This window comes from Chionomys nivalis, chromosome 5 (genome assembly GCF_950005125.1).
Source record: "Chionomys nivalis chromosome 5, mChiNiv1.1, whole genome shotgun sequence".
NCBI classification, from domain to species: Eukaryota; Metazoa; Chordata; class Mammalia; order Rodentia; family Cricetidae; genus Chionomys; species Chionomys nivalis.
Window position 1 is genome coordinate 86,694,562 of NC_080090.1, and position 27,369 is coordinate 86,721,930.

Genomic DNA, 27,369 nt, shown 5'->3' on the forward strand with positions numbered 1-27,369 from the left:
CTGAACTTACTTTAGGAACGGAAGGGTAGGTGCCCTTGTAAGCATGGCAGGCCAGCCCTAGGGATCCCAGCATTGGGAAGCCTGTACTAGCTGCTCTGGTCTCCTAAGAATAGACCCTTCTTCACCCGCGCCTGACAAGGCATGCAGGAGCTTTCCATTGACCAGGACTTTTTATCTCTCCTCCTTAAGAAAATCCAGCAGCTCTCAGAGGGCTCCATGTTTGGCCACGGCCTGAAGCACCTGTTTCACAGCCGCCGCAGGTCACGGGAGAGGGAGCACCAAGCATCTCAGGAGGCCCAGCAACAGCAGCAACAGCAGGGCCTATCGGATCAGGACTCCCCAGATGAGAAGGAGCGCTCCCCGGAGATGCACCGCGTCTCCTATGCTGTGTCCCTGCACGACCTGCCTGCCCGACCCACGGCTTTCAACCGGGTGTTACAACAGATCCGGTCCAGGCCCTCCATCAAGCGGGGCGCCAGCCTGCACAGCAGTGGGGGGAGCAGTAGCCGACGTGCCAAGAGCAGCTCCCTGGAGCCACAGCGTGGCAGTCCTCACCTGCTTCGTAAGACCCCCCAGGACAGCAGCCTGGCCGCCATCCTGCACCAGCACCAGGGCCGACCCCGTTCCTCCTCTACCACCGACACAGCCTTGCTCCTGGCTGATGGCAGCAATGCGTACCTCTTGGCTGAGGAGGCCGAAGGCATGGGGGACAAGGTAAGTCCCGGCAGGAGGGCCGCAAGAGAACCTCTGAAGTTAGGCTGATTGATGGCCTGCTTGGCACTGCTTACACCTGCTATACCCCATTATCTGTCCTTGCTGAGAAGTCAGGATATGACCAATTCAAACACAAGGGGCTAATTTTTGTTTGTTGAGGGGATTGTTTTTCAAAAATGGTCATTTGCTTAGATTGTTTGATAGTAATTTTGGTTTGTTTTGCTTAAAGATGCTTTGAAGAGACAGGAGTCTGGTTATCCCTCTTATTAGCATCATTAACTGACCACTCAATCTCCTTGCTCCTCTGCATCACCAATTGAAACTGGGATGCGAGGAATGAATGAGTTAGCACAGGCAACTTCCTGAACTGGAACCTGGTACAGTATCTTCACTGTGATTATTACCAACCAGAAAAGAAGGGGAGGAATCCATGAAGTGTTATTTGGCCCTTCATGAATGTGATCCAACTCATTTGTTTATTGGTTTAACAAATATTTAGCAAGTCCTCATTGGCTGTTACAGGAGTGAACAAACCAGCTTTGCTGTCCTCATGCTGCCCATCATCTAGAAACACTAGAGAATGGGTGGAAAGGCTCTCATGACTGCTTTGGGGATTTGGAAACAGAGTAGTCAGGGTGGAGAGGAATTGACCGAGACTTTCTGGAGGAAACTATTGAACTAAATCTCTAAGGAGGGAGGGAAGGTTGTTATGCAGCAAAGCAAGGGAGCTGGTGGAAGGTGCTTCTGCTTTTGGGGAAGCAGAGGCCAGAGTACAGGGGGTCATGCTGTGTCCTGTCTGGGAGTCAAGTGAAGCGAAGGGAGGCTGGGAAGTGAGTACAGAGTGCAGGAGGACAGCAGGCAGTAGATTAGGAAGTGGGAGAGAAGAGGAGCCAAGGAAACCATCTTTGAAGTTATTGCAGCAGCTGCAACCACGAAGATGTCAAATAGGAAGTCAGATTCTGGAGAGTAGGAAGAGGCTATGGAAGTGAAGGAGGAGGAGAGAAACCTCTGACTTCTGGCTTAGCTTAGTGGCACTCTCTCTGGCTAAGTCAGGGAAGAAGGAGCAGGGTCCAGGGAAGGGGTTGTCCTGCTGCACGTACATTGGGAGCTGCCCAGGTAGAAAGGGCCCACTGGCTGGCGAGTGAAAAGAGTATTGAGGTTGAAGTCACTGGTGTAGGTGAGACAGATCCTCAGAGGGGCATTTCGAGTGAAGAGAAAGCTCAAGTCAGATTGCACTGGCATTGAAGGGACAGGCAGCCAGCTCTGACCTGCTGTTTTTGCCACATTGGTTTCTTCCCTCCTTGCCTCCTTTTTCTGCCTCGACAGCATCTCTCTGCAGGTTTGCTTCCACACACCTGGGTGCCCTTCCAAGGCTCTGGGACTGTGACTCATTTTCCTCTAGTGGTCTCTCTCTCCATCAGCAGAAGAAAAGTCAGAGCTGAAGACTTGATTGACAGGAGGCATGTCAAAAGGTCAAAGATGGCAGAGAGCTTGGGATTAGAGGGCTAGCATGACGTCTTGGCCTGCAGAAAAGGAGGTGAAGAAAGATGATGAGGTGGAAAAAGGAGATTCAGAGCTGAGGGAGTTAAAGAGCCAATGCACAGAGAAAGCCTAAAGAGGAGGTGGAGCTAGAGATGCCATTATGGTACATAGCTATAATCCCAACACTATGGAGCTGAGGCAGGAGGATCATGAGTTCAATATTAACCCGAGTTATACAGTGAGACTCTCAATAAAACAAGGACTAAGGATATAGTTCAGTGATTGAGTGTGTCAGCATGTACAAGGCCCTACATTTGATCCTTGGAAGAAGAAAAAATGTTGGGCAGTGGTGGCACATGCTTTTAAATCCCAGCACTTGGGAGGCAGAGACAGGCAGGGTTGTTTTTTTTTTTTTTGTGTGTGTGTGTGTGTGTGTGTGTGTGTGTGTGTGTGTGTGAATTTGAGGCCAGCCTGGGCTATAGAGCAAGTTCTAGGACAGTCAGGGCTACATAGAGAAACCCTGTCTTGGAAAAAAAAAACAAAAAACAAAAGAAGGAGGAGATGGAGAGAAAGAAGGAGAGGAAGAGGAGGAGGAGGAGAAAGGAGAAGGAGGAGAAGAAAAAGAAAAGGATTTAATATATTGGGAAATGGAAACTAAGACTCAGACAAGGAAGGAATAGAGAGAGACTTAATTTGATATGTCAAGATCTGAGAGGTTAGGTAGTCCACTTGGTAGAGGGGAAGCTAAGAACATGGCTTAGCTTGGGAAATGGTGGCAGAGGTCAGAGAGACATAAAGGCGGCCTGATGAGTGGAGGGCAGAGGGAGGAAATTTGTTACAGCAAGGACCTCAACGATGAGGGCAGGTCAGCCTGTGAGAGTTTGAGGAAGAAGGCGGTCCTCCTTCTAGAGCACAGGAGCGGTGAGAAAGGGCTGCCTTGGGAAGAGGAGCTGTGGGGACAGCCTGCTGATGGACAAGTCCCTGCCTATGGAAGATGGATGGGCACAGTGGGAAAAGGGAGAGTAGGAGAATGGTCGGTGGTGTGGAGCTGTGTGGGAGGACGAGGGCTAGTGGGTTCTCCAGCATCAAGGTTCCAAGGACTCTCTGCTGTAAAGTTGTTCCTGCTATAGGTTGTCACTAGCACAGGGTCAACTCCCTACACAAGATCCAGAGCTTCCTAACATTGACTGTGACTTCTGAGCATCTTGACTTTTGGAAACATTTGGAAGTTAATGCACTCAGCCATTCTGCCCGCCTAGCACCAGGTGGACACTGGCTTAGGTCTGGCTGGATGTTCTTCCAGTGTGGACATCTTTTTGTGTGGACATCATTAAAACGGTCCCCTAAGCCAGGTGAGCCAGATTATAAGAGACATGTTAAAACCCCAGAGCTTAGCCCTGTAGCACAGTTGTGGTAGATCCTGGGTTTCCTAACCCCAAGCCCGTTGCTACCCCCACCACGCCAGGCTGCCCTGCATGTGTAGCTGGCACTGGTAGTCAGTGATGGGGCTCTGACCCAAGGTTTTGCTTTGGCAGAATGATCACACCCGGAGGTGACTTTGCAACAGTTTCTGGCCATGAGTTTTTGAGCCATTTCATATATCCTGCATGTAACACAGGTTCTATGTGTCTTTAAGAAAAAGGGCTTTCCACAGATGGTTCTGGACCACCTGTCTGCAGCAGAGCCTCAGCTGGCAGCCATAAGTCAGCAGACCTCCCCTCCCCCTCGAGTGGGGTCTTCCTGCTTTCCTCTTTATTTGACAACATTTATTGAGCATCTACTAAGTGCTGGGTCCTAGTCTAGGCATTGAGGATAATTCAGTGAATGAAAGAACAGTTCCTGCAGCAACACATCCCCCATCCTAGTGGGCGGAGATAACCACCAAATGACTGTGCAATGTATTTGGTAGTAAGAATGCTGAGAAGCGAAATAGAAGCAGAACAGGAAGGCAGAGGATGTGGGTGGGCATGCCATTTTGATAGGTTGGTCAGAAAAGCCTCTCTGACAACGTGACGGGTGAATTGTGTGGATATGGAGTGGAGATAGCAAAGTAGAGAACTCAGAATCAGATCAGGGACAGGCTGGACTGGGGGATGGGGAGGAACGGGGAGCACTGCAGACTGCATGGGGGGCAGTATGCCAGGAAAAGGATTTTTGGGGTTTTTTTTTTTCTTTCTCTTCAAGTGATAGGGAAGGTTGCTAGAGAACTCGATACAAGATTCCTGGCACTGCCCAGTAAGAATGGACAGGTTGAGCCAGGAGTGTGGTAGAACGCTGACACTTACTCCAGAAAAGCTGATGGTTGGAGCGGGGTGCTTAGAGAAAGGATGCTGGCTGAACTCTTGATTTGCTTCAGATGTTAAGGCCAAGGGTTTCTGATGGATTGGATACGGGGCATGACGGGACAGAAGTCAAAGATGGCTCATGGTTTGGGGCCTGGCTGCAAGACAAAAGAAATTTCTGTGAGCTGAACAGCAGCAAGATGGCAAATTGAACAGCTATTCCTTTGCCAGGGGGTGGGGGGAGGAGCGAGCAGAGCTAAGTTTTGGCTGTGTTAAGTCTGAGGAGGCTATTAAACACCCCTGTAGAAATGCCAAATAAGCAGTAGGCTGTACAAGTCTGGAGTCCTGGGGAGAAATCCAACCTGGAGGCATAAATTTGGGAGGTGTCAGCATATAGATAGCATTTAAAACGATGGGACTGCATTTGCGAGCCTGGCTTCGGCTGGGAGAAGTGTGCAGTAAGGGGAGGACTGGATGCACTTGGCTGACAGGGTGTGGCCTCGTGAACCCAAGAGCTGGGGGCACCCAGCAGCTGCCACCAGGTTGTTCAGCCCTTCATGAGAAAGTTCTGTATGTACAGCAACAGCCGGGCCCACCTCTCATGGGTGAGTGAGTGAGTATGTTTAAAAATTTTAGTTGCAATAGCCTGTCACACGAGGGGCTTGATTTTGGATGGAGGAGTGATCATTGAGACCTCCAGTTAATTGTGGTGCCCCTAGAGTTCTCCAGCTGCCTGGGAAAGACAGAGAATAGGTGGGCAGTAGGCACCTTCGGAAACCGGTGGTGCTTGCTGCTTGGGAGGCAGGGAGCTGGAGTTCTTTGGGTAGGTGTGCCAGCTGGACAACTTTCTGGGGGCTTTTTTGTCCTGCTGTTTATCTTGACACCGTGTCTGGATAATGTGTAGAAGGAGGGAGTTTTTCTTGATGTGTATGGAAAGCCAAACCCAGAGCCTTGGGTGACCTCACCGGGGGACAGCTGGGGAAATGGTTGGTTGTTATTAGTTGTCAAGTAGGTGCTGGGAATTGAACCAGGGTCCTCTGGAAGAGCAGTCGGTGCTCCTAACTGCTGAGCCATCTCTCCAGCCCCATCTTTCCTAGTCTTTTTTGTTTTGTTTTAAGATTTAACTTTTGCTTAATTAATTTTAGGCAGGGTCTCACTGTGTAGCCTTGGCTGGCCTGGAACTTACTATGTAGAACAAGTTAGCCTTGAGCTCTTAGAAATCTACCTGCTTCGTCCTGGAGTTAAAGGTGTGTGCCTGGCTTCTTCTTTGGAACTTTCAGCTTTGCTACTGTTTACCTGGTCCACCTTTATAACAGACAGTGCAGTTGACAGAGCAGATGTCATTCTTTCCACTCAATAAGTGAAGGCTGAGTCCTCCAGAAAGGGAGGGCCTGCAGGCTCAGGCCGTCCAGCTAGGTCCTGGCAAAGAGGCATTGTTTCTTCCTAAGGTATAGACTGTCCAGACCTGGAGCTGTCCCTGGGGGTCTTGAGGGGAGAGCAGTGCCTCCCTGTCCTTGGAAGAGGGATCTTCTAGCCACCTTAAAGCTCGAGGCCCCATCATCTGACTCTCCAGACCCAGAGGCCATTGGCTGGTATAAGAAGCGTGTGGTTCCACTCTCTTGCTCTGGGTATGAATAGGAAGTATTCTTCTCTCTAGTAAACACAGCCCACATGCTCTCTTGCAGGCTCCCTGGCTATTACTAGCATCTATTTTTAATTCATAAGCCTCCCCCACTCCCCACACCCCTCACCATTGTTTGCAACTCACCAGCTGACTCTCAGACCAGGGCACCCTGGTAGGGCCTGAGTTACCAAAACATCCCAGAGGCAGCTAGGGCTCCTGACGGGCCCTGCTGAGACTTACACGGCCCCCACCCAGAGAAAGCAGGGGGCTTGAAGGAGCAGGGGGTGGCAGAGACAGGTGGGGGCTCACGTAACAGCAATTCAGTCCTGATAGTGGGAGCTGGACTATCATTTGTCCCTCCAAACCCAGCTATCTAAGCTCTGCCTTTAGTTATTTCCCTATTAAAAACAAACACCATTCCCCCTGGGCCCCACCCTTCTGCTTTCCATTCTGCGTGTGACTCTGAGAAAGGTCACCGTAGCACTTGGTCTTACATATGTCAAGTAGGGGAAATCATTTGTCAGCGTAGGGGGCAACACAAGTGAGCACACAGTGAGGGTAACATTGTGCGTGACCCCAACTTCTGGGAATGGGCCCTGGGGCATGGACAGGGAGCCACTAGCAGGGTTAGGCCACTTGGCTCCTCGGAAAGAAGAGGAGACGTGTTTCCTGTCCCCTCCCTATCTCTCTTTCATTTCCTTTTCTCTCTTTTCAAAAGCAGGTCCTGGAAAACGTGGGGTCAGAAGCTTCCCATCCCTTTGGTTTTTTTCTTCATGTCTGTTTGGGCATCCCTCAAAACCTCTCCGTACCCCTACCCAGCCTTGCCCATCCTGGACCAGTGTAAGGCATGCCATCCTAGAGGCTGACGAGGAGAAAATGATACAGGAGCCAGCTGTGTGACTAGCTTCTGACCTTGGCCTGGTCCTCTCTTCCCTTCTGTCCTGTGTGATTGAGGAGCCATGAAGGCCAGGGTCTGTGCAGCCTTGAGAGATTCGTATGGCCAGTAAACTCTTTCCTGCTGCCCCTGGGATAGGTTGGGGTGAGGGAGCAGGTTCTTCATAGTCATAAGGAGTAAGGAGGTGAGATTCTGTCCTGCCTGGTCAGGTCACTCTAACTTGGAGGTGTTATCTCTAGTGCCAGACGGTGGAGGGAGAAGCGGCGGGGTGCAGCTCGTCTCCCAGCCCAGGGCAGATTGAGGACATCCTGTGCACTTTCTACCAGATTTATCCAACAGCAAAATTTCCCTACCCCATGTAAATAAGTTCCCTGTTTACTTCCAGGATGGTGAGGGAGGGGGCCCACCCTTAGCCCCACCTCTTGCCAAGAAGACTGAAGTTTTGGCAGACACCCAGGGGCCCTGGTTTATTTATGTCTAGCAGTCTGCTGGCTCGGGTGGGCGGGGCTGCCTGCTGAGAGAGGTTTCCAAACATGTCCCCTAGGCATTGGGGGCCCAGAGACTACTCACCCATGAGTCCCCTGATGTCCTAGGCCTGGCTACACAGGGGCTGTGGTGACTCTGCTCTAGGATCACACCAGTTCAGCTTATTCACACAGCGACAACCCCTTCCCATATAGTACTGCCACCTCCCAGTGGCACAGCCACTCACACCAGGTCACCCAGGTGTCTGAGAACAGCTACCACCCGCATGCCCTGCTGTCCCCTGTCCCCTCTCCTATTCCCCCTTTTCCTCTCTGTATGGAAGGTTCTTGCCTTCCATACAGAGCCAGAGGCCACTGTCCCACTCCTTGGAGGACCCTTTGAGACTGTGTAGGGCTTCCAGGCACTCACCAAGCCAAGGCTAGCCCGCTCTGCTTTGCTTTGAACCATTCCTTGCTTGCTCAGTAAACCCAGGGTCCCCTGCTGCTTCCGTATACCCTGTTGTGCCTACTTTGCTGTGATTTTTATCCCTCACGCTTAGGCAAAGCCCTCCACCTTGTTACAGTTTAGACATGAGAAGGGACAAAGAATGAAGACTGCACTTGACTCCAGAGGTCATAACAGCCCCAGCCCCTTTTCTTTCAGAACCAAAGCTGGGGTCACTGGCCCCAGTACCCTTCCTTTGCCTTTGCCTTACCCCCACGGGTGTCCTTTCTGTATGGAAATATTCTGCCCTCCTGATTAACTTGATTCTGGAGCGTACAATTGCCTGGGATACGGTGTGTGGGTTAGACAACTGTTACCTAACCCTTTGTTGCTAAGCTCAGGCCAGAGCCTTGTGGGAGATGAGCTCTTTGTCTACAGCCCATGGGGCTGAGATGATGCCACTCTAGACACAGGTAGGACACTACAGTCAAGGCTCCATTCTCTACCTCTCTCAGCCTTGGCTCCTTCGGCTATGCTGTGCACTGCCCAAGAAGGTGTGCTCAGGGTTTGGGTGTCAGCCCCAGCCAGGGACGGTAACAGTCAGCAGGAAGTAGAACTCTGCCACCAGGCTCCAGACTATGTGGAGCCAGCACTGGGATGTGGGCATGGTCCATGGGAGTTGGCACACATCTCCCAGCTACCTAGCACACTCTTCCCTGCATTCGCGACATCCATGAGACGAGAAACCTGACCCTGGCCCCTCGGCGCCAGGTGAGGCAATGGAAACACAGAACCCTTAACCTGATCCCAGCATCTGCGTCTTGTTCTAGATGCAGTTCGTACTTTCTGTCTTTATTCCCCGCGGGGCAGAGGGAATAAAAACAGAGGTTCAGAATACATGCCGTTGCAGCCCTCTGAGGATCCTCAGAGAATCAGGGGCTTTCCTGAGCTAGGGTGCTGAGGTTACGGTAATGCCTTCCCCACCTCTCCTTTTCCTCCAGGGACAGGTGCCGGGGTGTCACAAACAAGTCGTCAGGCAGATCTTACTGACCCTTGCCCCTCGAATACTCTGGAGGTCCTCTCTGACCTCCCTGCAAGTCTGGTTTCCAGTGTATACCTTCCCTCTTACTTACAGCTCTCCTGACACCCCTACCCTCATCCCAGAGCTGGCTTGCTATCTGTAGCTCGTGAATAATTCAGCATGTTCAGCAAAAGCTAAATCAGATCCATAGCGATACTGTGATCAAGAGGCCCCCTTGGGGTGGCTGGAAAGGCGAACCCTGCCCTGGAAAGACAGGGGCCCTGTAATATTAACATCATTATATAAGGTTTCATTGCCTCCTGAGACGGCGACTTCAAACCCAAATGTTACTGGGGCCCCATTCCTGCCTACTTACTTCTTGGGGACTCAGTGGCCTTGTAGGCATGCTTCTGGGACGTGCTGGTGCCAACAGTCCGTCAAACAGCATGCCATAGTTTGCAGAATGCTTTTGTGCATATTTCTTGTTTAATCATATCAGCTCCAGTGGTAAGCTCAGAGCCCTGGAGTCAGCGGGAGCATACAGGAATTGTGTTTCAATAATGTTCTCAATTATTTGTGGCAAATGGGGTTGGATAGAGGGTACTTTGTGTCCTAAAAATTGTGCAGAAAGGAGATGCCTTTTCCTCTGGGTCACTTTCTTCAGGACCTGTTCCCCGCAAGCCACCCTCTGGGGAGCAGAGGACAGTAAAGGAATGAATTTGTTTGGCCTAATCATGAGCCAGATATATGGCTGTTTCCACTGACCAGGTTCCCAGGAATTACAAGGCCTTCCCCCACCCCAGAGTATCTGAGACATTAGATCATCCAAGGCCCCCGGGTAGAGGAGACGCCTCCTCCCTCCATGAAAGCAGCTGAAAGGTCTCATGGCGTTTACACGCCAATGCTGTGCTGTGGCCTCCCGCTCGATAGACCTTCTGTTTGCTTCTGCAGCTCCTAGGGCTGTATCTGTCTGTGCACTCCCAGAGTGCACACCTGCCTTGATCGCTGCAGTTCCCGGTGAACAATACCAACCATTCTCTTGTCTCCCCAGGGGAAAGCAGTTCCTAATGATGACCTGGTTAGGTTTGAAAGTAAGGGTGGGACAATGACCTCCCTGGCCCTTGTTTTCAGGGGAGGCATGGTGAATATCAGGGCAGCTGTTAGCCTCCCAAGAAGGAGCCCTTGCTGGGGCTTTGCTCGCCACACACCATATGCAGCCCAGAATATTTTTAAGGCCTTACCTTGCCTTCTAAGATACTAAATTTAGTTGCTTCTCACCATTGTACTCAGGCTTCCCACTATGTAGGATGTGTGGACTCTGCTGACTGAGTTTTTAATTTTATTTGTGTTTTGTGGTACTAGGGAAGCAAACCCAGGGCTTCTTGCATGCTAAGCAAGAACTCTACCACTGAGCTATACCCAACCCTGTTTTTATTATATTTTTTAAGAGAAAAAAAAGTAAATAGTATGACTTTCTGCAGAAGGGAGAGGACGATAATATAAATAAGGCAGAGGAAAATAAGGAAGTAAGGACTTGATATCAAAATTAAATGACGAGGAAGTAAGAAGAAGCCAAATGAGGAATAAGCCAGGGTGAAAGAGAGCTGAACCCTGCCAGGCGTGGAGAGCAGTGTGACTTCAGGCCCCTGGCTCCACCAGCTCCCTGCTCAAGGACAATGTGGTCCTGTCTATTGCCCTCAGACTTAACTCTGTGTGGAGAAGATGAGGCCAGACACCCCCAGCTGTAGCTCAGCTTCTGGGCCTGTAAACCAGTGGTAACCACCTGCTGTGGTGCTGTCTCTTCCTCAGCCATACCATAGAGGAAGTGACCAAAAGGGATGACGGAGACTTACAGGAAGTACACGCTGTGGCGTTCACCCAGGAGCACATTTTCTTTGCAAAAGGAAAGTTGCTTGGTGGTTTGTGTCCTTTCGGGGGCATTACTTGAATTACTTGTGGTGGCTCCCCCTGTTTGTTCCCCTCTCAACTTCCCATCAGATGACAGCTACTTTTCTGTCCCAGGCTAAGCCTTCGAGGTACTGTCTAGAATACTGTAATGTGTGCATGGGTTTACACATTCACATGTGGTGAGGGGGGCTCAGTTCTAGCAACCTCTTTCAATGAGGCCGGCAGTGTGTCAGCCTCTGTGGACACAGCCGCAGAGCTTCCGAGGCTCAGCTTACATGCTCTTCCCATGCCCCACTTGGCTTCTTGGCCTCATCCTGCAGACTCCTCGGTGGGTACACCTGACTTCTTTGTGGCTAGGAAGAAGTATGGCTAATACCTGTCGAGGCTACAGAGGTTGTGGGTAGCAAGGTAAGAATCTCTACCAGCCATTCTGGCTCCCAAGCACTGCCAGGCTATTGGCAAGTTTATTCAGCATCCCTGGAGCCCATTCTGTACGCATCTTTCTCCCAGACATATTCACCTTCAACCCTTACCCGTTCACATCCCTCCCCTTGTAACTGTGAATACTTTCAAAGTTTTAGAGCAACTGTGGAACCAAGCTTGAAACCCAAGGTCATAAATGTTCCCTGCTGTTCATCTTGGCAGATTCAGGGTCTCTGCTCATGGATAAGGACAAGGACAACATCACAGAGGAAAGTGCTCTCTGCCTGCTGGCTTGCCAGGCGACACTGCCCTGATCACCATGTGTTCCTTTTCTCTTAGAGACTGCTGGTTTGTCCCTTGACCCCTTCCCGCCCTCTTCCTGTCTGACATTGTGATGAGTTGCTCCAGGAGTGGAGCTGAAATGTCCCATTAAGGGGCAGTTTTCCCCATGGCCATCTTAATGCAATGTGGCCTAGCAAGAAACTGTTTGTGCTGTTCTTAGCTTTCTGGATCAGAAAGTCTGGGAGGAAAGTTGTCATTCAGAGACAACTCCACAATTTAAAAAAAAGTGTGTGGTGGGGGAGACAACCCCAGTCTTAGCCTGCTCTCAACCTCTTGTCTCCTGTGGCCACTGCCCCCTCTTCCTCCTTTTTTGTTTGTCTGGTTGTTGTTGTTGTTGATATGAAAAAGGTTATGGGCCAGTGAGATGGTTCAGTGGGTGAAGTAAAGGTACCTGTTGCCAAGTTTGATGACCTGAGTTATAGAAGGAGAGAGTGAGTAGTCAATGCCAGCAAGATCTGCTCTGCCCTCCACATGTGTGCTGTGGCATGTGTACCCACACGCATACATACCCTATACACAAAGACAGATAAACAAATAAAGTGTAACTTAAAAAGGAAAAAGGAAAGGGAAGTTCAGAAAGAGACAGACAAGGGGGCGCCTCAGAGGACATAGGATTTTCCCAGGCAATCATGGGAAGTGTAAGACCTTAAAGCCAGAAGGCATGCTGTGCTGGTGTATACACTGAGCCCACTACACTCTCCCAGCTAAGCAGACCCCAGGTGGTCCAGTCTAGACCCCTGCACCTCTGCTCACGTGGGTCTGGATCCACCGGTACATCTGTCATCACTCATATGCTGTCCTCACTGTCCATACTCTGGCAGACGAGGGCTCCCTCCCGATGATGCAGACTGAAAGTAAACTCGGCTCTTTACAAGTAAGAGCATGGTGGGAAATATCAAACAGTTATAGTCTTGGTGTTGTTTGTTGAAGTTGTGAAGTTCGATGTGAACCATTGAAGTGGTTTGGCCAATAAATATGTACATATATATGTATGTAACAGTTTTGGAAGGAGGGTTATTTGGGAGGGTTTGGAGAGAGGAAAAGGAAAAGAAAAATACATAATTATATTATAATCTTGAAAAATAAAGATATTTTAAGAATCTTAGCTTGGGGGTTGGAGAGGTTAAGAGCACTTTGTTCTTCCAATGAACCTGAGCTCGGTTCCCAGCGCCCACATCAGGTAGCTCTCAACCCCCTGTAGCTCCCGCTTCAGGGAATTCAGTGCCCCTGGCCTCCACAGGTACCTGCTTTCACACACACCACACACCACACACACACACACACACCACACACATAATTTAGAATTTTTTTAAATTTAAAAATCTTAACTTGGTAAAGCCCAAAAGGAGGGGACAGGGAAGGGATATCTTGAGGGTAAGAATCTCAAGCCAGACTTGTTGCTACCTAGGATGAACCTGCTGCAGAGAACTTCCATTATAGCCCAGTGAGATAGTCAGCTGCCGTTACACTGTTAGTGCCAAAGGAGACCAGCCTCGTGCTGGCCTCAGGAAGGGGCCCAGATAACCATAAGGGTTACTCCTTTCCTTCCTATAGTTTAATATGGACAGCAAGACTTTATATTAATGACTGTTATGCAAAAGGAACAGTACTTGTCAAAATACTGTATAAACAGAGAGGTCATTTATGAAAATAGGAACTGCCTGGAGTTTTCCCTGATCCTATAGACTAGGATGGCCCCAGTCATGGGAGACCCATGTAATGTGTCTAACCAGCCTCCTCAGAAACCCCTAAGTCATCAGCTGACACATGTTTGTACAGTTTCCAGGACCCCTGGGTGGGGGATTCCTGGCCTCGGTGATTTTGGCTGCAAACCTTGCCACTGGCTCCTAGAGATAGCACGGGGCCCTTCTTATCTCTTGGAACCTTCTTGAACTTGGGACTGCCCCATGAGCATGATCCACATTGACCATCGGTATTTAAGCCCTGTGTGCTTCTGGGGGCTCACATGAGTGCAGAGTCGCGGAATGGACATTCTGCCTTGGGGAGCTTGCTGGTAGAGAGACAGGTGGACCCAGGACTGGCTTCTCCATCTCCTTCCTCACCACTTGCTGTCATCGACGGTGGCCCTCTGGCCCCCTCTGCTGACCGACAGGATTTTCTACTGGGACTGCACAGATGAAGTCCAAGGAAAAAGGAACTGCTGTGAGTTTGTGTCTTTGTTGTACCCTGGGTGGTTCCTGCCTGGGCAGTGCTGGAGGACAGGACGTGGGGGAAGCTGAAGCTGGGAGGGAGGCACAGAGGTGTCCAGAGCAGAGTGGCTTCATGGGACATAGTCTCAGGACAGAGGGATTCCCTTATTAAGGCTGCTGATGTCTCCAGGCCATTATTGGGGATTCTGGGTTAGAAGTGACCGAGCTTTAAGCCACGGAACAGGGAGAGAGGAGGAGAACTCCTGAGAGGGACCCTTCTGGAAGGCATACTTCCATTACGAGCTGAAACTGGGAGCTGGTGCAGCTGAGCGGCTGTGGGAAGGTTTCTGATCACTGGGGAGATTCTTAGACTCGGAAATGGGAGGAATTGGTCAGTGTCTGTCTGGTGGTGAACAGTTACTTGTCCTATATTTTCCTGTGACTTCCCACCTCCTGCATGCAGCTCGGCCAGTCACACTAGGGCATCCTCCTACACACTGGGCTGGGGGGAGGGCCTCCCGCTGGATAGACCTCCATGTTTCCTGCCAGATGGGAAAGAGCGCCCTGGGGGAGGAGGAAATCTAGAGCAATCCATTCCTAATCCCTGGCTGGGCCTCTCTCAGACTGGAGATGGCAGCTGCAGAGCCTGGGAGTTCGGGCACACCTGCTCTCAGGCCCCTATTTCCAACAGCCAGCCCAGTGCTGCCCAGGGACTGGGAGCCTGGGAGCCTGACACTGCTCTCAGACAGCTGGGGCCTTAAAGTTCCTGGCACCTCTTCGCCAGCACGGCCTTGGGAAACGGTATCCGCACAGGTGAGGCTCTGGGTCGGGGAAGGAAAGACTTTTCACGTGGGACATGGAGAGGGGTTGTAGAATGAAGGAGAGCCGTTTCTAGAGCTCGTCGGGCAACAAGCGCCCCAGAACCAACCTCTCTCCTGCCCAGTTACAGAGAACTCTAGATACAGGAGAGCTGGCATGCCGTTAAATACAAGGGTGCGTCTAGTCATGGTTGCTCTGCATTCAGAAGCAGTGGCAGGGAGAAGGAAACGGAGAGGTTCTGGGAGCATTGATCCCCATGGACCAAAGAGCGTTCAGGACCGTAGTGCTCGGCTACCGGAGAATCAGAGGATGGAAAATGAAAGACTCTAAAATGACAGACCAGCTCCAGCATCTCAACCAAGAGTCTGTGCTCTGCAGAGAAGGAAGGAGAACAGTGGGCGTTTTTGTGGACAAAGGAGCTTTGTCCTCGGGAGGGCCAAGACTGGAGGGAGGATGGAGTTACAGGAGCAGCGCTAACAGAAAGGGTCACAGCCCAGGTGGAGCTGAGATCAGGCCCTCCATCAGCTCTGCAGAGTTGTCCCTTAGGCACAGGGCGGGCTTGTGGGCTGCAGAAGGCACAGTGATGAGAGGCAGCTGGCTACACTTCTGCCTTGAGATGGATGGGTGCTGCATGGAGAAGGGGTGTGTCTCCTCATCTGTGCGCAGTCTGCCCTCAGCAGTCCCCTTGTAGAAGGGAGAAGTGGGAGGGGCGTGCTTTGCCCTCGCGTGGCTGGAGACTTGCTGTGGGACTGTTTCCACCTCCCTCTCACATAGACAAAGCTCTTTGTGTGCCCTGTTGAGTAGCTGAGCGTCTGACCTCCTGACCCCTCGAGACAGGACTCTAAGGCCTCCAGGGTATTTCCCCCACATCTTCCCGTTGCCCACCTGGGAGTGCTTGGGTCAGTAAGATGACCCGTCCAAAGCTGGATTAAACATTTCTATGCACCCCATATGTTCCCACTGGGAAGAAAGAACCACCAGTCAAATAAGGTGGTATCTGCTGTATTGGAAGAGGAGCAGCCCTGACTTCAGGACCTGGGGCTGGGTGGGGTATCTTCCCCTCTGCCCTGGCTGTAATGTCAGGTGCCTTCTCTCAGTTTGGCCTTAAGGATTTTAGCTGGCCACATGCTTTCCTCTCCATCCTGAGCTGGATTTATCTTCTTTCCCCCTGGGACTTAAGTTTTATTAAGGAAATCAGTGATCTCCATCCCAAGAGAGTTTATAGAATAAGAGTCTCTCTGGGACAGCAGGGAGCTGGTCCAAGCACCTCTGCTGAATCACTGCCGTCACTAGTCCTGACTGCCTTGCCCCACCCGCAGCCTGCACATCCACTGCGCTCATGCCTCGGTGGAAGCATGGACCCAGCCTTCAGGAGCAACTCTTCTGTGGTGTGGCCAGGCACATAGATGGATCAGAGTGAACACGGGGCCTAAAGGGGGGGGGATTAGGAGACCGAAAGATCTGTTTATTTGCTTCTTTTGTCTTTATCGTTGTCCTCTCCCTCCCCTCCCCCCCACAAGAGTAGCCTTACTGTTGTCTTTCCAACTGGACATGCCAGCCCACTGTGGGTACCCTGGGCTGCCTGCCCCAAGGTAAGAGGAGATTATGGGTCTACTTGGGAACACAGACAGGAAGCATGGACTCCCACAAGCAATGGTTATTTCTTTCTTTCATTTTTTAAAAAAAGGACTTTATTTTTTATTTATTTATTTATTTATTTATTTATTTATTTATTTATTTATTTAATCTGTATGCAGTGTTCTGCCTGCATGTATCCCTGAAGGCCAGAAGAGGGCACCAGATTTTTTTTTTTGAGGGCACCACATCTTATTCTGGATGGTTGTGAGCTACCATCTTGTTGCTGGGAATTGAACTCAAGACCTCTGGAAGAGTAGCCAGTGCTCTTAACCGCTGAGCCATCTCTCCAGCCCAGCAGTGGTTATTCCTATGGCCCATGTGCATACACTACTAAAGAAAGAAAACGAGGATTCACATAGCAACTACCTTTTCCTCCCTTTTGAAAGCGTCTCTTAAACTGGCACTTTCTGTCCTGAAAGCACCTGCCATTTGCCTGCCGGCTTCCAGGATTCCAGCTGCTGGACTGCCATGCAGTGGGGAGGGCAAGTGTCCCACAGCCAGGTTAACACAAGGACTCAGGCCCAGGAGGAGGTGAGAACTGCAGAGGGCAGTGGGAGCCAAGGCTGGGGAAGCCTTGATCCAGGCGCTCCTGTGATGTGGCAGTGTGCCCAATCCAGGTTCAATTGTGTTGCTGAAAGCAGGCAGGGAGACAGGTCTATGCACTGCCCGAGCTAAGTAGACAGGTGCCCAGCTCTTCATGGACCGTGGGGAGATCTCACTGAAGCCAAGACAGAAACAGGGACTCAGAAAACACTCGAGCTCTGCCTTCCCCAGAACCTTCATCACTGAGTCTTAAACTTCAGTCTGTAGCTGCAGCCCTGGCTAGTAAGCTATAGCCAGGGCCATGTAGGGCCATGTCATGGATTCCCCAGCTGCCTATGTGTGTGAGCCCTGCCCCCTCCTTGCCAGATCTTTCCTTAAAGTCTGCTCAGCCTGTTTGTGGGGTTTCATTCCAAGTCAGGTATTTATAGTGACCAACTTTCCTCAGTCGCAGGAGTGGGGTCACCGTGCCATGGGGCTTCTGTCCTAGAGGTGGTACTGGCAGCTGGTGTAAGCTGAGGAAACTCTACACCGTTTGGAAAGAGGAGCGGTCTTTGCAGCCAAGCCTTCCTCCAAACCAGGGGACCTGAAGTCTCCACCCGCCACTGGCAGGCACTGAGTCACTGCTGTGCCTCTCCTAGTGCCTAGTCTGGGAAAGAGCTGCTCTGGAGGGATTCAAGGTCCGGGTGCCCACTGTAGACCGCCCTGATGTGGCTGGATCCCTTTCTCCCATGTTCCTGTGCACGGCCATTACCTCCTCCGAGTTCCAAATCATCTTTATGATCCTCAGGGAGACCCGATACCCATTAGGGTCTCACTCCCATTTCTTCCCTCCCCCCGTCCCCAGCAACCGCTCATCTGTAGATTTAGCACTGTGGAGGCTCCCATAGTGGGACCATTCAGCATGTAGCCTCTACTGAGCAAACTGCTTTTTAGACTCGTCTATGTTCTGGCATTATCAGAATCTCATTCCTTGTAACCAAACAGTCTTCCATTATGTGGAGTCTCTCGTTTTGCTAGCCCATTCGTTGGTTTAAGTGGCCGTCTCTGAGCTGTGCCTACCCTTTGGCTATTGAGAAGTGTGCCACTCTGAACTTGTACCAGTGTCTATTCGAATACCACTTCCAATTCCTTTGGTATTGTCATAGTTAGCTTCAACTGTCACTTTGACACAGCCCAGAGTCCCCTGGGAAGAGGAACTTCAATTGAGGAATTGCCTAGGTCAGATTAGTTTTCTTCCTTCCTTTTTTTTCCTTCATTCCTTCCTTCCTTCCTTTCTTTTTTTTATTTTATTTTTTTGTTGTTGTTTTGTTTTGTTTTGTTTTGTTTTGTTTTGTTTTGTTTTGAGACAGGGTTCCTCCGCATAGTCCTGGAGCTTGCTCTGTAGACCAGGCTGGCCTTGAACTCATAAATCCACCTACCTCTGTCCTCCAAGTGCTGGACTTAAAGGTGTGTGCCTCCATGTCCTGGCTGAGGTAATTGCTTAATTGCTAATTGATGTGGGAGCACCAGCCCACTGTGGGCAGTGCTATCCCTAGGCAGGAGGACCTGGGCTGTTCAAGAAAGGAAGCTGAGCAAGCCAGAGGCTCTTGCATCGTGCAAGCAGTATTTTCCTGATGGTTTCTGCTTCAGCCTTGGCTTCCTTCTAGAATGGTCTATAACCTGTTAGATAAAATAAGCCCTTTCTTCCCCCAAGTTGTTGTTGGCCATGCTGTTTATCACAGCAACAGGAAGTGAACTAGAACAGGTGCATACTCAGAGTTGAATTGGACAGTTATGAGATAGTTCTGTATTTAATGGTGAGGAACCACCATTCTGTTCCCCTCTACTGGCTGCACCATCTCACCTTCTTACCAGCAAAACACGAGGATTCCAGTTTCTACATGTGCTTACTACGCTGATTTGCTTTGTTAAGAACGTCGCTGGGCAGATGTAATGGCTTAGTGGGTCAAGGCACTTGTAGCCAAGCCTAACAACCTGAGTTCTAGCTCCAGGACCCACATGGGAGAGAACTGACCCCCAAAAGTTGTCCTCTGACCTCCACACATGTGCCCCTCCAAAATAAACAAAAGTAACTTTAAGAACAAGAAATTTACTTTAAATAATGTGATTTCCTATTGAATATGCAGTGTCTTGGTCTGTATTTATTTTTAGAAGCATAAATGACTGTACATTTTACATCTATAGCCATAAATGCAATTGATCATTTATTTCCACAGTGTATTAATTGCTACAGAACATTGAGAAAAGGTTCTGATTTCAGAAATGTACAGTTTGAGGGAAAAAACTAAAACCTTTTGCTTTAGATTCAAATTATCAATTGTTTTCATTATCTATAGAATAATTTATGAATAATTTTCTACATGATGTATATAATAATGGTATTTTTATTGAGAATTTCATATATGAATATAATATTTTTCTACCCCTATTCCCTTCTCTAGCTTCCCCACCACTTCCCTCCAAACTTCATGTCCTCCTCCTTTTTAAAACTCTGAGTCCACTTAGCACTGCGTGGGTATAGGACCATCTACTGCAGTGTGAGGGGCTTTCGGAGACCACATCCCTGAAGAAGACTTACTCTCCCTCCCCCTGCAGTGCCAGTTAGGCGTGGGATTTCACAAGCCCCTCCCTCGCCCATGCTGGGAGGGATTTTGGCTGGCTTCATCATGGCTGCGCAGCTCTCGTGCACGCCATGCCAGCCACTGCGAGTCGTGTGTGCAAGGGCCCTGTCGTGTCCCTGCAGATGTCCACTGCCTCTGGCTCTTGCCTTCTGCCCCCTCCCCAGGGTTATCTCTGAGCCTTCGGGGATGGAGAGTGATGTAGTCATTCACTTAGAGCTGTACAGAGCTGAGAATCCCACAGCCTCTGGTTGACCGGTTGTAGGTCTCCGGATTAATCTCTAACTGCGCACAAAGAAGCTTCCCTCTTAACCACTGAGGCATCTCTCCAGCTCCACCCACTTTTTTTAGGTGCTAGGATTTGAACCCAAGGTCTTCGTATATGCTGGGCAAGTGCTGAGCCACTTAGCTGCATCCCAGCCCCCAATCTTCTTTGGCAAATCTTATCCATGTGCGTTCTCGCCACTTGAGGAACTCTCTTCTTTCTTTAACATTCCTTTCCCTGTTAAAATATAATCCTTCTTTGTGCCCCTGTGGCTGTCTGCCAGATCCTTGACTCCCTCTATCCCTTGCCCCATCTCCCTTCAGTCTTAAAGGGGTCTTGGTGGTGGCTGACCATTGTAATCCCTCCACTGTGGAGGCCAGACTACATAGTGAGTTCCAAGCCAACCTAGGCTTGTATGTATACATCTTTTCTCCATGTATATATTTCATTCCTTTATTTGTGTACCCATAAACATGCACAGTTTGGGCAGAGGACAGAGGCCAGCTCAGGGGAGTTGGTCCTCTCCCTCCCAGGTGGAAAGCGAGTCATTAGTCCTGGCAGCAAGTGCCTTTTACCAGTGCTAAGCTGTTTCACCTGTCTCCGTAATTCCCTTTTCCTTGCTTACGCGGGATGTAAGACGCCCTCAGTCTCACTATAGGAAATGCCAGCGTAATTGCTTGAGGGTGAGGCCAAGTATCTCGGGACCACTGACAGAAATCCTGAGACCACTCAAGGCAGCAATGTCTCAAGCTGCAGATGTGCAGGGACTTCCCAGCTGTCCAAGGGTCAGGCCCTGGGGCTAGGTGCCCACTAGGATTCAGATCCTACGTCATTCGCTCATCCTGTAGTCCTGGGCCAGCCCTTAATTTTCTCTTCTGTAGAATGGGAATGGCAGTGTTGCTTGGCTCTTGGGTTGTTACCGGGGTTGAAGGGATGAAAGTAGAAATCCTGGCGAACCAACCACACCTGGCACAGAGCAGCAGATGGGGGCGGTGTGCTGTTGCTGTGGAAGCCATTGGAGGGCAAAGGGAATTGATGCCACTTCTCTGGCAACCTAGCAAGGTGCGTCCATGGAGGATGATGGCCTGTGACTGAAGATATGCCGGCGTGAGCCACACAGTTTATACCCCTTGCCAACATACAGTTCTCAGGCGGGATGCCCAAGTTGGGGTCTGAGTAGAGAATGGAGAAGAGTGTGTATGCGGGGGTGGGGTGATGGTAGTCTCTGCTACCTCCGGGTGTCAAGAATGTCGTCACAGGATGGTGGTGCCACATGCCTATAATCTCAGCACTCGGCAGGCAGAGGCAGGTGGGTCTCCGTGAGTTCAAGACCAGCCTGGTTCTACAGAGCGAGTTCCAGGACAGCTAGGACTGTTACACAGAGGAACCCTGTCTTGAAAAACAAAAACAAGCAAACAAACAAACAAACAAACAAGAATCTTGCTTTTAATAAAGCTGGCCAGTGGTAGCACAGGCCTTTAATCCCAGCACTAGGGAGGCAGAGGTAGGTGGATCTCTGAGTTTGAGGCCAGCCTGATTTACAGAGTGAGTTCTAGGACAGCCAGGGCTACCCAGAGATACCCTGTCTCAGAAAAGCAAAACCTCCCAAAAGAAAAGAAAAAAAATGAAATTTAAAAAAAGTCTACCCTCATTCCTGGGCACTGTACAGCATCCACTCTGAGACAGATGCCTCGTGGTGAGAGGAGCCTGGCAGGCAGACAATGTGCTGTCCGCCTCGTGGTGAGAGGAGCCTGGCAGGCAGACAATGTGCTGTCCCTCCCTGAGAAAGGCATTGCAGCTCTCCCAGTGTCCTGCACCCGTCCCCGTCTGTTCTGTCCACTGGCACCATTCACAGAGTGAATGGCAGCATGCAGACTGCCAAACACATTATCATCGATGCCCATTACCTGCATATTCTTTGCCCCAGGAGGAGATTAAGGACCATCTGTGTTAAGGCCAAGTTCTTTGAGAGTAAAGGCCACATGTTATATAGAGAACTTACTTTGTACAGTTCCATCAATATTGAGTAATATGTTCTGATAGCCCAGCTTGGCTGTAGGCATCACTCCCCAGGAGGAAAATCTACCTAAATTCAGATCTGGCATTTATCATGTGCCTATGGGATGCCATCCAGGAAACCCTCCCATGGAACTTGAGAGTAGGTATGAGTACACCCATTGTACAGGCAGAGACGCAGAGGCTCCGGAAAACCAGAGAGACTGCAGGGAGTGACAGGCACAGGAGGCTTAAATCCACCAAGAGGAGACAGACCTCGGGATGGATGGCTTTGGGAGGACATGGTTTGGAGGAGAGTTCCGAGGCACCCACGCCTGCAGGGAGGGTGAGGGGACATAAAGGGACACCCAAAGCCCGGAGGAAAGCCCTTTCTTCAGGAGATTGTCCTCTTGGCATCCTTAGGGGACCCTAAAAGGAGCCCTCCCTGCCTCCTGAGTTTGCCAGCGCTGTTGTCATAGGTGTTCTCCAGTAACTTCTGCCTGTAGTTAGCTCTGTCTGCTTCCAGCATGTGTGACAAGGCTGCTTTCTTTTGTTTAATCCCGTCTACAACATGGCATTCACCTCTCCCCTCCCCCCCACCCCGTGATCTGATCCAGCTTGCTTCTGTTGTGTAATGATAAGGGACTCAGCTGCCAACAGTGGCCTGGGGTTAGTGGGCTCCAGGCCTGCCCACAGATCTATCTCAAATTCAGTATCTTCCCTGCCCTTTCCTTCTGATCCCCTGCCTCAGCTTTTCTCAGATCTCTCCCCTGTTTGTCTGAGTTTGTACCACACTGACACACTCAGAAAGCCTGCCTGCCTGGTGGGGAGAGGAGAGGCTCTTGCCTTCCTTGCTGCACATTCTCTTCTTTCTCAGTTCTTTCAGACTCCTGGCCTCTAGTAGCCTCTGAGTTACCTCTGGGTCTTTAGACTTCAAGGACCTGCCCAGTAGGGTGGGTGGGTGTGCACTCTTCCCCAGTTCTGGGAGAGTGGGAGAGATCGAGTGTTCCCACCGTCATGAGTCAGAAGAGACTGCTGATACCCTCAGAGAGCAAGAAGGTAACAAAAGGGCTGTGAACAGGGCTAGTGATCCATGCAGCTGTGTTAGTGAAAACGGGGTGCGAGGCAGGAAAGCACAGGCCTACAAGCTCCGAAGGAGACGCATGGTCAGATAAGAGCCTAATTAAGAGATTGAATCCAGAGAGACAGCTGAGCCCATCTCTGGCCTCAGGGCCAGAGGGTCTGCCTTTTCATAGCTGTGTGTCCCCACGTTACTTGCTAGGACACCCTGCTCCAAAGGCAATGTAGATGTGCCTAGACTTCATTTCAGAGAGAAAGCTCTTCATAAGAGTAATGCTGGCCTGCAGCTGTGGGCCTGCTATAGAAGCTTATGTTCCTTCATCCTGCATCTGTAGGGTGGTCCAGGTGGAGAAGCCACACCCAAGGGTGGCCGGGGCTACACTGACCCTGCTGAGCTCCCTCCCGTGTCTCACCATTGGTTTTCTTCCCCAGGGTGAAAAGGGAGATCTTGTGGCCCTGAGCCTCCCCTCTGGCCCTGGCCATGGTGACACTGATGGCCCCATCAGTCTGGACGTGCCAGATGGAGCGCCCGACCCCCAGCGGACTAAGGCTGCCATTGACCACCTGCACCAGAAGATCCTGAAGATCACCGAGCAGATCAAGATCGAGCAGGAGGCGCGGGATGATAACGTGGCGGAGTACCTGAAGCTGGCCAACAATGCGGACAAGCAGCAGGTGTCGCGCATCAAGCAGGTGTTTGAGAAGAAGAATCAAAAGTCGGCCCAGACCATCGCCCAGCTGCACAAGAAACTAGAGCACTACCGCCGGCGCCTGAAGGAGATAGAGCAGAACGGGCCCTCGCGACAGCCTAAAGATGTGCTGCGCGATATGCAGCAAGGGCTAAAGGATGTGGGCGCCAACATGCGTGCCGGCATCAGTGGCTTCGGGGGTGGCGTGGTGGAGGGTGTCAAAGGCAGTCTCTCTGGCCTCTCGCAAGCTACCCATACTGCAGTGGTGTCCAAGCCCCGGGAGTTCGCCAGCCTCATTCGCAACAAGTTCGGCAGTGCCGACAACATTGCCCACCTGAAGGACCCGATGGAAGATGGACCCCCCGAAGAGGCAGCTCGGGCGCTGAGTGGCAGTGCCACGTTAGTCTCCAGCCCCAAGTACGGCAGTGACGATGAGTGTTCCAGTGCCAGTGCCAGCTCAGCTGGGGCGGGCAGCAACTCTGGGGCTGGGCCGGGAGGTGCGCTGGGGAGCCCTAGATCCAACACTCTTTATGGTGCCCCTGGAAATCTGGACACTCTGCTGGAGGAGTTGCGGGACATCAAGCAGGGCCAGTCACACCTGGAGGACTCCATGGAGGACTTGAAGACTCAGCTGCAGAGGGACTACACCTACATGACCCAGTGCCTGCAAGAAGAGCGCTACAGGTGGGTACCTCTTGGCTTCCCGGCTGCGGGTGGGCTAAGTGGGAAAGGAAGGAAGCTGTTCTGAGCTTTGGAGGTCACTGGAGAAGCTTCCAGAAGGGTCTTGCCATGCTGGGAGGAGCCCCTGAGGAGCTTTCTCCAGACTGGAACAGGAGTCACCAGATCTCTGGAACAAGGGTTCTGCCGGTCTCAGGATACTTTAGGTCAGTGGTTCTCAACGTTTCTCATGCTGTGACCCTTTAGTACAGTTCCTCATGCTGTGGTGACCCCAGCCGTAACATTATTTTCATTGCTTCTTCATAACTTTAATTTTTCTACTGTTACAAATTGTAAAATAAATATCTAATATTCAGGATATCTGATATGTAACACCCGTGAAAGGGTCGTTTGACCCCCAGGTTGAGCATCACTGCTTTGGGGTGTTATGCGCTTAACTCACACAAGGGAGATTAAGACAAGGGCCAGCACCATGTGTGCTCTTCTGGAGACTCTGGTTCAGAAAGAACCTTGGAGGCAGCTACCTGGGTTCAAATCCCAGATCTTCCATATATTAGAGCAACTTAACTGAACAGCTCGTACTCCACTGTTTCCCTGTCTGTGACCTGACCTTAGGGAGTGGTCATAAAGAGAGAATGAGCCGGCTAGGCGTGATGGCACACGCCCTTAATCCCAGCACTTAGGAAGCAGAGGCAGTCAGATCTCTGAGTTCTAGGCCAGCCAGACCTACATCGTAATACCGTTTAAAAAACAAAACAAACAAACAAACAAAAAAAAACACCTGAACAAGTCAATCTGTAAATGCGAAGTGGAGATAGATGGACAGTTAGAATGCCTAGAGCGTTCCCGAGGTTAAGAATGGGCTGGAGTTTGGTCCTTCCCCTGCCTCCCTCCCTCTCTCTCTGAGGGATTTGGGGACCTTTTTCCTTAGCACTTCTTCTTTCTAGATGATGGCTTGTAAAACTGAGGGGAACCCCATCTAAAACCAGCCACCCTCACTCTATAGCCATCTTTGGATACTTGGTGCTTTTCAGAGCAGGGATCACATTCTCTATACTTCCGGGTCCCTGCTACCCACAAAGCATCTTAGAGTTTAAAGCTGGGTTAGAGTCACTCAGTCCTTAACTCCCCATCGTGAGCCATGAGATCCCAGACAGGTTCTCATTCTCCTCACCTGTCAATACTGTCTGGTGAGGCTGCAGTGCTAGGCCACGCTTACCACAGGGCTGGCACAGAGCAGAGTGATGCTCTTAACCAGGTTAAGATGAGGGCAGGACTGGACACATGGGTGGGCTGCGTGTCACTACCGACAGAATGGTTTGTAAGAATTGCTGTCACCTTCTCTTTTCCTTCCAGGTATGAGAGGCTGGAGGAGCAACTGAATGACCTGACTGAGCTCCACCAGAATGAGATGACCAACCTAAAGCAGGAGCTAGCCAGCATGGAGGAAAAGGTGGCCTACCAGTCCTACGAGAGGGCCCGAGACATCCAGGTATGGCCCAGGATGTGTGGATAGAGCTGTAGACACAGGGTACAGGTGACAGCATTGGGGTGGACCTATCACATAAGGCATGATGAGCAGAGGTTTATCTATAACATGGAGGAAAAGGTGGCCTACCAATCCTATGAGAGGGCCTGAGATATCCACGTATGGCCCAGGCCTCTCTGGGGAGGTCCTGATGTGTGGATAGAGCCGTAGGCCCAGGGTGCAGGTGACACATTGGGGTGGACATATCATACAGGGCGTTTTTATCCATAAATGATGAGCAGAGGTTTATCCATAGGGCAGATAGGTACAGGATGCAGAAGGCAGTGTTGCTGGGGTAGAGATAAGAACAAGGTAAGTCCTTGGCCAAGCGTATGCATTATGCAAAGGCAAACTGGTAGGCAAGGGCCAATTATGGTTGCCACATTTTTTATATCAGATTTACAAATGAATAATTGTTATTTCTGGGCATTTGCCTGCCTCAATATGGAGCTGGAATCAATAAGCAAGACTTCCGTTTCCTTACCTCCTCCTCAGACAGTCATCAGTCAAGAGTTCTGTCCCCAGTTCTAGGAGTACCCTTCTTGGCCTTGAAGAGGGGCTCTGTTACCACCTTCTTGGTACAGTGGCATATTAGTGTATTCTTTGCTGTAGCGAATGTGTAAGGTTGGATAGTCTGTAAAGAGAAAAGATCCACCCAGCTCTCCCCTCTGGAGACCTAAGAGGATGTCATCCTGACTTTGGAGCTGGTAAAGACTGCATTGCTGTAGCCTCCCAAAGACAGGGACTGTATAGGAGAGTCACAGAGTGAGGCAGAAAGCCAGAGAGATTTGGGGTTCAGACTTTCTCTCATAGGCTCTAATTCTTTACATCACACACACACACACACAAAGGTTCTGCAACCCTAGCATTGCCATGCTAGAAACTAATCTTCCAGCTCACAAACCCTTGGAGATCACACGTGAGCTCTATGGGAATAAGAACAGGCAGACTGGGCTCAGTCTAGGATCTCACCCACCCTGAGCTCCCTTATACCACCCTCTGTCCCCTGCAGGAGGCCGTGGAGTCCTGCCTGACTCGGGTCACCAAGCTGGAGCTGCAGCAGCAGCAGCAGCAGGTGGTGCAGTTAGAAGGTGTGGAGAACGCCAACGCACGCGCCCTGCTGGGCAAGTTCATCAACGTGATCCTGGCACTCATGGCCGTGCTGCTGGTGTTTGTGTCCACCATTGCCAACTTCATCACGCCCCTCATGAAGACACGCCTACGTATCACCAGCACCGCCCTCCTGCTCCTTGTCCTCTTCCTCCTCTGGAAGCATTGGGACTCGCTCACCTACCTCCTGGAGCGTGTGCTGCTGCCCAGCTGAGCAGCTGCTATTCCGCCCTGTGCTCTCCGGTTCCACTGGCCACACATCTCCAGGAGGGCCTGGGACTCGACATGTCCTGTTTGGCCTCTTGCCCAAACTCCCCATTCGGCAGCTCCTGCCCCTTCTCTGCACTGCATCTGTTTGACACCATCTCTCTTTTAGCCTGAAGGTTGCTGGAGGGGTGTGGAGGGGTGTGGGGGGGTGTGGGGGGGTCGGGGCTGGAGGAAGTGGAGACACTCATGGCCAAATGGAACAAGGGAGGACACCAGGGCTGCATTGTTTGAATTATTTAGTCACGTGGGACTTTTCTGGACTGACCTAAGGATGTCCTAGGTCATGAAGGCCCCTAAGATATAAAACCCGGTCTCAGTTTCCCTAGGAAAGAGCCCATCCTGGGGGGAGCCATAGTTTCCTCCCACAGAGATGGTCTGTCTGGATATAG

At 50.8% G+C, this 27,369-nt stretch overlaps 1 protein-coding gene across 3 annotated transcripts in view; it reads left to right on the top strand.

The window, feature by feature from the left end:
* The window catches only part of Tmcc2 (transmembrane and coiled-coil domain family 2), a 37,160-nt gene extending 10,050 nt beyond the window's left edge, over nucleotides 1-27,110 (top strand). For 2 of the 3 annotated variants that reach the window (XM_057769714.1, XM_057769715.1), the window contains exons 2-5: nucleotides 190-714; nucleotides 23,141-24,081; nucleotides 25,432-25,567; nucleotides 26,616-27,110. In XM_057769714.1, the coding sequence (XP_057625697.1) occupies nucleotides 190-714; nucleotides 23,141-24,081; nucleotides 25,432-25,567; nucleotides 26,616-26,927 (1,914 nt within the window). In that variant the 3' untranslated portion in view covers nucleotides 26,928-27,110. Of the gene's footprint in view, nucleotides 1-189; nucleotides 715-13,560; nucleotides 13,764-23,140; nucleotides 24,082-25,431; nucleotides 25,568-26,615 lie in introns of those variants that run through there. The other variant, XM_057769716.1, reaches the window with a different exon arrangement.
* Nucleotides 27,111-27,369: the final 259 nt, after the last annotated feature.